This window comes from Micropterus dolomieu, linkage group LG15, assembly GCF_021292245.1.
Source record: "Micropterus dolomieu isolate WLL.071019.BEF.003 ecotype Adirondacks linkage group LG15, ASM2129224v1, whole genome shotgun sequence".
Lineage (NCBI taxonomy): Eukaryota > Metazoa > Chordata > Actinopteri > Centrarchiformes > Centrarchidae > Micropterus > Micropterus dolomieu.
In genome coordinates, this window is record NC_060164.1 from 9,063,287 (window position 1) to 9,077,127 (window position 13,841).

At 44.2% G+C, this 13,841-nt stretch overlaps 2 protein-coding genes across 5 annotated transcripts in view; one reads left to right on the top strand and one right to left on the bottom strand.

The window, feature by feature from the left end:
* The window catches only part of ism1 (isthmin 1), an 11,651-nt gene extending 6,199 nt beyond the window's left edge, over positions 1-5,452 (top strand). For both annotated transcript variants that reach the window (XM_046070547.1, XM_046070548.1), the window contains exons 3-7: positions 609-824; positions 1,614-1,872; positions 3,331-3,474; positions 3,608-3,697; positions 4,037-5,452. In XM_046070547.1, coding sequence (XP_045926503.1) covers positions 609-824; positions 1,614-1,872; positions 3,331-3,474; positions 3,608-3,697; positions 4,037-4,554 — 1,227 coding nt within the window. In that variant the 3' untranslated portion in view covers positions 4,555-5,452. The remainder of the gene's footprint in view (positions 1-608; positions 825-1,613; positions 1,873-3,330; positions 3,475-3,607; positions 3,698-4,036) is intronic.
* tasp1 (taspase, threonine aspartase, 1) overlaps positions 1-13,841 on the bottom strand; it is a 37,724-nt gene that overhangs the window by 3,885 nt on the left and 19,998 nt on the right. Inside the window, exon 14 of one of the 3 annotated variants that reach the window (XM_046070551.1) lies at positions 7,966-11,236. The exons of the other annotated variants lie outside the window; for them this stretch is intronic. Within the exon in view, the coding sequence (XP_045926507.1) occupies positions 11,144-11,236 (93 nt within the window). The 3' untranslated portion in view covers positions 7,966-11,143. Of the gene's footprint in view, positions 1-7,965; positions 11,237-13,841 lie in introns of those variants that run through there. 3 annotated transcript variants of the gene reach the window in all.

Sequence of the window (13,841 nt, forward strand, 5' to 3'; positions counted from 1 at the left end):
CCGTTTTTACCCCCCCCCCCCCCCCCCGTCAGAGGACCAAATGTTTTTCTGTCGTCAATAAGGCAGATGTAATTATTTTTGCAATGTTTGCTTAGATTTCTCTCAATAACACCCGTTCAGGAAACTGAATCAGTCTTACATTGCTTTTCTTCCAGCCAGCACCAGAACATGCTAAAAATGTCCACATCATATTACTATGGTAAAGCAGCAGCAAACTCTGTCAGTTAAAAATGGAAAAAATATACAGGCTAACTGTGACACTGGCTCTGAATGCAGAGCTTATATTTTGGTAGAAGCAGACAGACGCACAGTGTAATATTTGTCCCACTGTTTCTGTGGTCTTTCTTTCTGGGCTCCAAATAGTTGAGTCCACTGTCCACAGGATTTATGACAGAGGTCATGGCCACATGAACCTCTGTCAACATGAGACATCAATCTAATGTTGCTGAGTGTGTAGATGCTGTAGATACAAAGTGATGTAGACTCTTAATATTCACACAAAAGGAAAATAAAATATTTTCTACAAACTTTCTTATAATCTTATATTGTGAATGCACAAACCAATAATACATAATTAATAATATTATGTTCATTTCTCTCCTTGGCAGAACAATATAAATGCAAAAAGCAGCTCCTCTGCACAACTGGCCCCTGAAGACCGGAGGTCTGGTCCAGAACACCGGCTGGCCCACAGGCCTGCTACGCTCCCATGGGCACAAGGCAGCAACGTACGCAGGGACGGCCCTGGAGCTTTCCTCCTAGATCTTCACAATTTCCCTGACCTCTCCAAAGCCGATATCAATGGACAGAATCCCAACATACAGGTGACCGTGTGTGTGCACCTGTCAGTGTGCTTTGATGCTTTCACGCACTTATAAGACAAGTCTACTCAAGCACATAAGACCAGAAGAGCAAACGGGAAGAAGGAGAATAGTTTGGTGAACATCAAAACCCTCCTTTTTCTTCCCTTTCCTCCTCCCTTCTGCTCGTATCCCCTTTACTTCCTGGCTCATACTGAAGCTTAACATAGACACTGAGGTCTCATGTCCATCATAATGACAGCTGAAAGGCAGACACTAACCAGCAATACCTCACTACTAACCCATGTGCTGGAAGACAGACAGCAGCTTATGTAAATGTGTGGCGAGCCCTCGCCCTTAAGTCATTCTCCTGTCTAATCCAGCAAGGGGGTCTTTCCATTTCTGAGAGCATCACTACTAAATCCGAGCATGAACAAAGTGTATTAACATCTCAAGATGTGGGTAGAGAGCGGGGCAACCAATTGAGCAAGGGCGTGAGGCTGTGGGAGAAGGGGAGGAGGGCGGTGTCTTTGATCCTGGGATTCATCTGGCTTTCATGGTCTGGAGGAGGCTGAGTAGCCCTTTGAACTTTGTGTTTAGGTGGAGAGAGCCCAAAAGGTGGGAGGCTGACTGTGGGGCAGGGGTGATGGTCCCCCCTCATCTGGGAGGCATATGTGTTTGGACATATAGGGGAAAGGGGTGATATTGTGTGCCGGGGTACCATAAAGTGTCACCTCTGTGCAATTAAAGCATCTTCTTTGATAGGTCTGCATTGAACATCGACTTTAAATTGACTTCTGTCCTCTAATACAGGTGACGATTGAAGTGGTGGATGGACTGGAGGGCCATGAGCCAGAAAAAGGCCTCCGTAAGGAAAGCAAACCCAACTGGGCTTCTCCTAACTGGAGAAACTGGTGGCCTTCATCCTCTTCCTCTTCTACCACTCATCAAACAGAGGAGCACAATCGCTCATACGGGAGCAACAGTGAGGATAGCAACTTCCTCAGGCCGCCGGCAGACTGGGACAGGAGAGGAGGCACCGGGGGAGGAAGCAAAGCTCAAACTGAATATGGTGAGAATGACAGGAGGGGGTGTTTGCACGGAAATGAGTGCACAACGCACATTGCAGAATATTTAGCTGGGTCCACGGGCTCTTATTTGAGCACCGGTCTCCAACGTTTCCACAGATGGCCACAGTCTGATGTGGAATCTGTAATTTGCAGATTTGCTGATTTAAGCTGTCACCATAATAAGTGCAGTCATCCCAGGCGAGCCTTTGGCAGCCCCTGATTGAAGCCTTTGACACTCTTTTATGAGATAGATGCCTCTGTGGTGTGGAGCAAGCTACGTGATACAGTTTAAACGCCTCTTCACATCAAAGTTCCGCAGCAGGAATGGGGCCAGAAGCACTGTTTGGCCTCCACGCCATTCTCACAACACTCTCCCAAAAGTAACCCCACAGATAAATCTGCCGTGGAAGAATTTACACTCGCTGCGATACAGTAAGCGTCTGGCCCGTGTTGTAGCAACCAACATGGTCAAACAGGAATGCGTATCCTGTGGTAAATGTCATTTTATCCACTTGCACTACAGCGGTAAGGAGGGCGATTTTATAATCTTATTTTGTCAAACCATAACCCGTGTTTAATGTTTCTGGCTTATCGCTGCGGTCTGCTCTCATTCATCCTTTATTTCACCGCACACTAATGGACCGGGAAATATTTGCTCATCATCACTGTCCTGGTTTTTAACCTAAATTTCATAATTGAGGACAGACAGCAAGGGTCATCCATCACAAACCACTGATCATACATTCAGTTGTCTCATCTGTGGGCTGAGGGCAGGTTATTATCAAGTTTTTTGAGTTTTGTTTGAGCTGCCACCAGCTCTTTGGCTGTAGTAAGCAACGGAAGGATGAGGGGAGTGGTGCTAGATGGATATCTGGCCTTTATTCATACAAAATGCTCTTAATGAGGGGCAGATGGCAGCGGACGGGTGGGGTGGGTTGGGTGGGGGGTGTATAGGAAGTGTTGGACTACGGCCAGAAATACTTCCATCCCAACATGCCCACATTAATTCTCCTCATTGATGGAGTACTGCCTTCAAGATGTGTGTGTGTGTGTGTGTGTGCGTGTGCGCGTACGGTCGTGATTGTGATGGGGGGAGTACAGCCTAGTGTAACTGTTTCCCATGTATACCATTACAGTGATCTGCTCAATGATAATTGGAGTTAAAGAGGATTTCTTGCCATTTCAGTTCCCATTTTCAGACCAATGAATCACAGCAACAGAATGGTGTCCGGTGCCACTGTGCCAGGTATACTCAGGTGGCGCAGACTGTGTGTGTGTGTGTGGACAGGCTTGCGTGGTGTCTGCTTTGAGGGGCAAAGTCAAAGAGAACTTTGAGCTCCCCCGCACTTCCCCTTTCATGTCCTCCCCCCACTTACTATTAGTGAGGCATGCTAACAGGCCCGAGTAACTTCAGCATGTGGCCTGCATCAGAGCTGAGGATCTCTTTCTCTCTGATGTAGACTATATGGATGCGGAGGGGGACTGGAGTAACTGGACAGCGTGCAGTGTCACCTGTGGAAATGGCAACCAGAAGAGAACCAGGTCATGTGGTTATGCCTGTACAGCCACTGAGTCCAGAACTTGTGATATGCCCAGCTGCCCAGGTAAAGTCTTGATTTTGGATCACAGAACAAAAGAATCCCACACCAGTAGAGATGTGGCTAATGGATATTAATATTTAGTAGTCTTTTATCTTTTGAGCCACCTTTCATTGACTGTGCATTTATCTCTCTAAAGGTATTGAAGATGCCTTCAAGACGGCAGCTACTGAAGTGAGCCTGTTAGCTGGAACAGATGAGTTTAATGCCACAGAGCTCTTTGGTGTTGGTAAGATTTTATTTTGCCTACTCTTGTCTTACTCCAGACTATCCCTCATTCAGATGTTCTGACACCATCAAAGAAAGTTCATCCATCTGGCAGCAGTGTTCCTTCACACACTTTGCATTCCTCGTGCTCAGGCTGTGCTCCATTACTGTGCAGAGATGAAAATGTGCATCAGGGCAGGAAGAGCACAGTATGCCACTGCCCACTCTCTCTTTGTCTGTCTGTTCTTAATCAACCCAGTCAAAACACACCTTCATATTAAATATTGCACCTTCTCACGCTGCTGGTTTCATCTGTGTGGGAAAGAGATGTAGCATTTAATTGTGTCTTCATTTCTTCCAGACACAGACAGCTGTGAGCGATGGATGAACTGCAAGAGCGACTTCTTGAAGAAGTACATGACCAAGGTGGCAAACGACCTCCCCAGCTGCCCTTGCTCTTACCCAACAGAGGTGGCGTACAGCACAGCGGACGTCCACGATGCCCCCACGCACCGAGATTTCCGCTGGAAAGATGCCAGCGGGCCAAAAGAGAAACTGGAGATCTACAAGCCCACGGCCCGCTACTGCATCCGCTCCATGCTGACGCTGGAGTCCACCACGCTGGCAGCACAGCACTGCTGCTACGACGACGCCATGAAGCTCATCACTCGTGGCAAAGGGGCCGGCACGCCCAACCTTATCAGCACAGAGTTCTCAGCCGACCTGCACTATAAGGTGGACATCCTGCCCTGGATCATCTGCAAAGGAGACTGGAGCCGCTACAACCAGGCCAGGCCGCCAAACAACGGTCAGAAGTGTCCCGACAACCCTCAGGACGAGGACTACTACAAACAGTTTGAAGAAGCGAGGGAATTCTAGCCTGCTGTAGAGTGAAAGGGGGAAAAACACACTGCTTAAATATTCAGCTAAACCTCAAAATTGTGCTGAAATCATTTTTTATTCTGTTTTAGGTCAAATAACACATGGACTTTTAGGCTCTGAGGAACAAGACTTGCTGCTCTTTTGAACCAAGCGGAATAAAAATCCAACAGTCAGAACGTTTACTTGCTCACAGGGAACTTTTCTTGACTTCACCAAAACCAGGCACAAAACGTTGCTTTTTTATGTTTTGTAAAATATGCCTCTGAAAAAATGAATGAAAAAATTTGCCAGTAAAATGTGTCAGCTGAAGGGTGAACTGAGTTTATATGTTGTTAAAAGGGAAAATTATTATTCTAGGAATGTTCGTTTAGATTGTGTCCATGTTCGTCTCCATAGATTGTTTATGTTTGGTGAATCTGAGAGGCATGTGGTAATAGAATAATAAGATCCTTCAGGAATGTGTTGGGGTCTTTCGGGACAGAGAACAGGATTATCCAATTTTCTTCCATGTTGCCATTCACAATATCCAGGTTCCCATGTAAGCTTGTGAGTTTATTTAGCATGCACATTTTTTTTTTTTTCACCGTTAATTTACAACTGTGTCCCTTTTTGTCTCTGAGGCAGATCTTCATTGTAAAAAGCCTGCATTATTTTTGTAAAGTATTTATTAAGTTGTAGCTGTGTCTGAGTTGGGTGTCTACGGCTGTGGTTTTCTGATTCACAAACGGCTGAATGCTGACTTGAGATCCCTCTCTAGCGCACACTTCGCCATCAATGTGCGTAAATGTGTCTCAAGTTAGGATTGAACCGTAACAGAGCGCAAAGAATGTGTGAATTCAACTGTACGGAAAGATTTGTGATATAAATCTATAAATAAATTTTTTTTAAAAGCCAATGAATGTGTTGCTAGAAAAGGGAAAGTCTTTGTTTGTCAGTCTGCATGGCAAATATCTGTTGTGTGAAGTGACAAAATTTCAAGCAAAGTTAGATTTCTCTCCTCTGTCCAGAAAATTCATCTAGCAAACTCCTAGAACAGAAGCACAAGACTTCTATTACTTCCATCCTATGTGGCTCTCATGCCTATTGATGGGACTGTTATATTTCTTCAGTGGGCAAGGAGGGTAAGTTTCCCTTGAATGCGACTGAAATTCTTTGTCTTTGGCATGTATCCTCACATTCCTGAGTAATTTCTCACTGTACTTATGTACTCGCACACATACACACACTCTCAATGCTGCCAGTCCGTAGCAAGGACCTCTGACCATCCCCTCTCCGCTGAGTGCCGCAGTCATTGTCACACAGAGAAAGCCATTCATGGCGCTCTCATTCCTTCAGCCTTGTGTACGGCACAGCTGGCTGGGTGCAGGGCTTGTCTTTATAATGCAGCAGGCCCCAGCACGTTCCACACCCCTGAAGCTCTGCTTGCAACCGCCTAGTTGCTTCACTATTCATACAGAATTCCTCAACACGCGTCCTTCAACCCATTCCTTCCAAACGGAGCCTTTTATCAACAACCCACCCTCAAATACTTGCTGCAAATCACACGGATACATTCTTTTTCATATGTAGACTCTCTTCTCCCTCTGTGCTAGCAGACCCACAGTGGGTAAAGCTCTCCTTTTAAGTCTTCTGTCCCTCTCTTCAGTAAAAGCATGGTTTGGGGCTAAGATTACAGTAACCGGCACGGATCGTTATCTTTGCAGACTGTCTGCTGAACAGGACATGAAGATCAAAGCGAGGTGTTCATCTTTATTTTGAAACATTAGGGCCTGGCTCAAATTGACCCCCCCCCCCCCATCTCTTCTCCAGACAGGCTCCACGTGTCTCGAAAGCAGGCAATTACGCGTATGCGCTCCTCACTTTTCATCTCCCCTCCCCTACAAGCACAACCTGATCCCCGTTCCAAGGCGCAGGTAGGAATACTGATACAAGGTTTAGTGTAATTGGTGTGAAAATGGATGAGAGGGCAGACGTACTGTAGACCAGACAGTACAGAGAATACTTGTGTTGGCTGTGGGGCGTCACTGAGGCCTTGCTTGGTGTTGCTATTTCCAGGGCTCTACTCTCGTATGTTTGAAAGGATGCAAAGCACCATATTAGTGGTATATTGTCAAGGATCCCAAAGGGCTCATTAAGCATCACCAAGATATGATTGTTGGTATTTTGCCTCTATTTTTGTTATGAGAAAGAAATTATGTCCAACGTATTCTGTTTTAGACCTAGTTTGACAGGGCAGACTCTGGGATTTCTCAGTAGAGCACCACACAAGACCTAACTGTGGGAATAAGAAAACAGTTAAAAAGAAGAAGAAAGCTGTGGAAACTTGGATGGGTTAATGTTGTAATAAATGAAGAGAAAGCTCAGCTGTTCTTCAACTCTTTTCTCCAGAAATCTCGTTACCATTTAAGCAAGTCCAGGTGGTTTGTTGTCTGTGCTGGAGCTCAGTGTAGGGCTTCTAGTAGGTAAAAAACCGCGCCGCATAGTGGCAATCAGGCATCTCTTTGTTTTGTGGTGTGGCACAGATGTGGCAGAATCATTTTTAGCTTCTCTCCCTCACTTTCTTTTACCCACTCCCTTGCTCTGCTACTTTATGGGTGGTGTAGCACAATGCAGGAAGTGTCTGGGCCACAATACCGCAGGGCCCTAACGGCACGGCAAACCTAATTAAAAGCTTTTTCTTTGGTCTTCTAATCTGGAATAGCTGACCTGGACCAGGAGGTTGCTTATCTAGCCGCTCTATCCCTCCCTCTCAACCTTCACCTTTAATGTCCCTAACCCTGCGGCCAAAATGGGAGGGACCGCTGGAAGTCTGCCTGCCATAGGCTTGCATCTTTGGCACAGACAGTCAGGGGAGGAGTGGTGGTGGGGGAGGAGTGGGGGGCAAACATGTTCCTGGGTGTACAGCTGAACAAACAGGTCAAGTAGCTGTGGAGCATCTGAAAAGGGCAGGGTGCCTTACTTAACCCCTGCTGCCAGGACATCGCTGAGATGCTACAGGGATCTGCAGCCACACAATCTACGGCAGAACAATGACAAAGCACATAACGAAACGCTCTAATTCACTTGGACATATAGTATCACCATGCAATGAACGCCATCTTGTTGAGATGGGCGTCATGGCTTGAGTGGCACCTTCCCCTGGCTCATGTCTTCTATATCAGTTCAAACAAAAGCTAAAATAACATGCACCCGCTCATAAACTCACACACACACTATGCTGTCGGACAAATGAGGACAACAGAGGAAAAAAAAAAAACCTGCTTTGCCCCCTCATAAAAGAGTTATTATATTCAGTCAGGCTTTTCATTGAGCTAAACTTATGACTAATGTACCACCACATGTTTTAAATGCTCTGCTAGCTTCACATGCTAGTAGAAGTCAGTGGAAATCAGTTTCACTCAGATGCAATTGGTCTTTTCAAGAGGCAGACTTTATTTAGCATCCAGCGGATTATTGCATAGACAAATAATATCCCATTTGAGTCACCACCCACACAGACACAAGATCAATGACTTCATTAGGAGAAATACAGCCAAACGAAGGCACAATGAAACAAGTCACTAAATCAGATACTACTGAAATGCCCAACTGTTCAGTCCTCTCATTGTGAACCCGATAAGATGGGATCCTCACGTGCATCAAGGTGAGTGGCTCTTCTGATTCCTCAGGGACAATTCTGGCTTGGTCTGAAGGACAGCTACATACACATCTGGTTTTAACCCTGTGTGTGTGTGAGTGTTGACGTTAGAAACGGGCGCAGAGGGGCTGTAGCAGTGTTTAGGGTGTTGGTGGCCCTTAGGTGGTGAAGGACGGGGGTCAGCATGAGCACGGAAGCTGCACAGCCGTGATTCACTGTGACAACACCGCCTGGCATGTGAGGACAGCAGGCCAGGCGGGCAAAGCTGGTGCCTTTGATCTTTATTTGCTCCACCGTCTGTTTTGCATTTAAGAGCCTTGCTGAGCACAAGGCATTGGATACACCTTGAATGGCTCAGGACCCCGTCCACTCTTTAAAGACCCTGGATCCTTTTTCAAAGCTAAGGGGATCCCGAACAGAGAGGGATGATGTTTGAAGGGGAAGGTTCTGTGCTGAGTGGGGAAGAGGGTCTCCCAGCAACACAGATTAGCTCTGATGAAAAGAGTATGCTGTATAATAACACGCGATCAAGCTAATAGAGAATGGTGTGAGTGTGGGTGAGGGGCAAGGTAACCTACATCTCCTTTTAGATGGACCCTCAGGATCAAACAGGGGTCAGGAGAACTGTGGAACAAAAACAAACCTGCATCGCACCTCCCCAACAACCCTCTGCTGGTCCTTCTGACCTGTCAAATACATTCTGCGCATTAGTGATGTCAAAAGACAGTGACATCTTACACCTGAGAGGCGAACCGGCTGGATATCATTATATGTGATCCTATTCCACAACGAGACATGATGCACTGACAGGCAGGCCTCTCGCTCTTCAAACGGTGAATATATTTATCTTCATGAACATCTCTATTGCACATTCCTCACAGACACTAGAGTGGCCACGATCCAGAGCCAGCAGCTGGACAAACTCTTGCCCTAGAGACTGTTGTTAGACTGCTGATATAAATAACTGCCCTCTCCAATAAGAGCCTTCAAAAGCATATTTAAGAGGAATCAAATCAACACAAAATACTGGAGAATGTAAAATATCGCTTACATAATCCACTCTTTTTCAATGTGACAAAAAAGCTGAAATGTCAAAAAAACTGTGGTGTCTCGGGAAAGAAACATATTGTGTGTGTGTTTGTGTGTTGGGGTGGGTGGATGGGGTGGGGGGGGGACACACACTGCACACATTTTACTGTCACTGAGGTTCCTCAACAAACACAGACTTCAATATTTCCTCTCTCATGCTAAAATGTTTCAGCATGTTGACAAGTCCTTCTGCAGAATTCTTTTTTATCCCACTCCAGTTACTGCCCAGCATGTAATTTATTCCCAGACTATACATTTTTGGCAGTCCACAGTTCAGATTATATTTATGCTGTCTGTTTGGGCTTACACAAACTGCTTTCCTAAGAGCAATGCACATCTTTTTTGGAAAAGGCTCAGTTGGAAGAATGTGTCTCATGTCATGGAGTTTAGACTAAAGATAGATGCTGAAATGTAGCAACATAGATTTTATTAACTTTTTGAGCAGTGTAAAGAGCTGTGCACATAGTACAATTTAAATAGCTTATATCATTTTATATTTGTTGCATTTTCAAGTAAAGAATACACAAGCTCCATTGTGGTTTTGTTGAGATTGGAATTCTTAGTAGTAACTGAGTGAAACAGCAAAACCGGGGAAACTAATTATCCCAACAGAAGTATCAATTTAGACCATTGCTCCCTTCAAGTACACTTTTCAACAGCACAATTTCTGGGCTTGATGCATACAAATGAGTTTTAGCTCTCCTTTTTTTAGCAAGAAAATACATGTCTCTGTCAATGTGACTATATAAATATAAATTGTGATTTATTTTTTTTTTTTAATGAGGACTAACAGTCATGTTTGGCGGTGGGGTCAAATGCTGCTACCTGAGCACTATATGTATGTATCAGCATTACTCTGGAAGTGCATAGCTTCCTGCTTCTTGATCAACTCTACACCTGTCAGAGAATAGAAAGTGGCTTAATGTAGATTTTGTACATGCAATAGCTATGTATTCACATTTTAAAACAATCAAAGCAAAGCATTCTATTCTGAAATGGTTATAAAATTCATCATGATCTAAGATGCACGTTATGCTACGTTATACAGTATGCTGAAGGATTAATAACATAATGTGTGTGTGTACGAGTACATGGAAGTTAATTTGTACGTGTTAACATTGTAAATAGCTTTTATCATCACTGTTCAGCTCTCACAACTACAAATGCTTCATTCATAACAATTTTCTTGAGTAGCAGGCATTCCACAAGGTGCAATATGACATCTTTTTTTAACCTTGAAAAGTATTTTAAGAACAAAATAAGGTCTTGCATTTGAAATTCCTAAACGTCTGAAAATAGTCACACAATCTGTTCAGCAATACAAAACAACATGAACATTCACCCTGTTTTCCTAAATCATAGCTTATTTACAAAAGGAAGGATGCCACTTTTAGTTGGAAAAGAGTAATAAAGAAAAATGGTGCATCAAGGCAATGGTGCATCAAGTCTAATCCAGGTGATACTGGAGAACTTGGGGGGGTTGGCATAGAGTACATGCTGGAGGCAGACAGGGGCAAAGGGAAGTACTTTAAGTGCACTAAGTAGAAGCTAACATCCCTCCCTCCTACCTGGGCACCTGTTAAAACAGCTAAAGCTTATTACTTCTGCCATCACGAAGATGGGGGGAAAGTGAAGGCTGTGTGTGTGTGTGTATGTGTATGTGTATGTGTGTATGTGTATGTGTATGTGTATGTGTATGTGTATGTGTATGTGTGTGTGTGTGTGTGTGTGTGTGTGTGTATGTGTATGTGTATGTGTGTGTGTATGTGTGTGTGTGTATGTGTATGTGTGTGTGTATGTGTGTGGAAAAGTTAGTCTTGGAATATTGCTGAAGAAGCCCAGTAGGAGGAAGAACGCGGCTCACTCCACTACGCTCACCAGCCGACACACGCCTCCCTCAATGGCCAAACACTGTCCAGGAACAGTCCCAGGTGGTAATCTGGATATGTGGGTCTGCAGGCAACAACAGAAGACACATCCAATTTTCACACATCATAATTAGAGCAAACAAGTAAAGATGAAGGTATGGATGATGATGAAACGTGGTTTCTATTAACTATGTTACCAGGCATTAAAACTGAAAATAGCAATATGTACAAAGGAGCATCAATGTTGTAGATGTGTTGCAACAGGTACCACAGAGAAGATAAAGAGTTACATTTTTGGTCCGGGGGTTCAAATATGTTTTAATGCACAGTCCATGGCCAGAACAGGACGTCCAATAACAAACTAATGTTCAGGTTCTGCTCAGGCAGGCTGTTCCTCCTAATGACCCTCCTTCGGGTTTCTATGTCTTTGCCAACGGTCCCCCCATCTACTAGGAGACAGTACCAGAAGCTCCACAACCACAAGGTTTTTAAGCCACTTGCTTGTTAAGTGTGGGCTTAGTGTCAAAACAATTCAAATATAATTTTAATAATATCACATATGAGGGTATACAATGCAAACATCAATTTCTTCTGCTGTTGCATCATGAGCATGTACTCCTGACAGAGACAGAGTAAGTGGATGAAGGAAACAGACTGTTAGTGTTTTGTGTTTGAGCAGAGACAGAGAGGAGTAAGAGGAGGAGGGAAGGGGCAAACACAGCTGTGAGGACGGCAGTTATACTTCAACTGGGGGATCAAAGGTGACCAACTCTCCCCAGTGCCAATAACAGCTGTCATACTCCTTTGTCTCTCTTTCTCTCTCCACAGACGGTAACACTGGCTGGCTTGGGGGAAGAGTCCATCCACTTATTGACCCGGCCACTGAATTGGCCTGACATCACTCCTCCATTCGCAGGAGCCTTCATCTCTACTGGATTCTTTTTGTGTAGGCTTGGACTACTGGCACCCCGAGGGCAACTGTCACTACAATGGGACAACAGCCAGACAAGGCCATGCACACATGGCAACACTCTCAGGGGCCATTATGCCTCCAGGACCCCTTTTCTGGGTTCATCTTCTCCCCTTCATCTTGTTAAGATGAGGTTAAAGAAAGGCCTCGGTTAAACTGTTTTGAGTGAAGGTCCACAGCTCAGTCATAATCAACGAATGGTGACTGCTAAATGTTTTCCTTTTGATGTTTGCATGTCAGGGGAAAAGAACAATGTTCATTCAAATTTCTACCACACTGAACACACAGCTGAAAATACACTATAATTAGCGGCTAGCTGTATGGCTTCATATATTTTGCAAGAGAACTGTGTTTGACAATGACACCAACGTGTCCTTACGCTCACCCCTACGTGCAACCTTGCTCCATATGTTAACCCTTAATTTTTTCTTCAATCTGATAGAACGGACAACACGAGCGAGCAAGCCGGAAAAATAAAGGGCTTACTAAACCAAACAAGTGAGTAATTATACCACCACATTACTGAGAGCACAGCGAGCCTCACACAAGCTATGGTGTCAGGGTCCAGGTGACAGGGACACAGTAGTGAGGATGAGTAGTGCTTCAGGCTCAGAAGACACAACAGATGTCCTAATGTCTGTGAGATCAAGTCTGGTCAGCATCAGCCAAATAATGCTGTAGCCTTATGTGTTAACACTAAATTACTAATTGACATTCACACAGTTTTGTGTCTTTGTTGTGGCAACTTTTACTATCAGTTTGATTTCACATTTTGATTATTAGTCTGCAGCAGATATTTGATTGACAAGAAGAAATGTATTTAACATTTTTGGGTGATTCAGCTCAATGCCATTAGCAGTACAATACAGTACGGAAGCCCTGAAACCTTGTTGTGCTCGTCCTTGTAAGTGGGCAGTTAACTTAAAAGGAAACTTTTTGGCTGTTTCACAGGGTGATGGTGGCCAAAGAGTTATCATTACCACTTCAATAACTATTTAGACACCAATTTATACTGAATTTAAGATTGTCCGTTGTTGGGTGTGATGTCCATCTCAACATCTCCTTTACAATGTACCCTGTCATAACTCATATTCCAATTTACATGTTCAATGAATTCTTGCGGTGGATTCCATATCTACAGAAGCAGTATAAACTAATTATTAAGTCAGTGGAATTGAAAGAGGAACAAAGAAATGTAGAATTATATAACAACTGGGCTAGATAGACAGGAAAAAAAAAATTATGATGGCGCAGCGGATAAGACACATGCCTTTGGTGTGAGAGACCCGGGTTTGAATCCACTGCGAGACACCAATGTGTCCCTGAGCAAGACACTTAACCCCTAGTTGCTTCAGAGGTGTGTGACCTCTGACATATACAGCAATTGTAAGTCGCTTTGGATAAAAGCGTCAGCTAAATGAATAAATGTAAATGTAAGACACGCAAACCCACAGTGAGCCTGTTGTCAGCTTGATGCTCGGTGACTGAAGTGACCACATGACAGGACTATGGCTGAGTCAAAACATAACGTGAAAAACACAGTTCCATTGTATCTGTCGGAGAAAAACAACATTCTTTGGTGATATGAATGTGTTTAGGAGCTAGAAAAGCTACACATTAACACCACAGTGTAGGCCAATGGATAAATTTAGCCCTATGACTACGCCGTTGTTTTGTGTTGTGGTTTTCACATTCTTTTCATTTAAAATTAAAAAAAAAA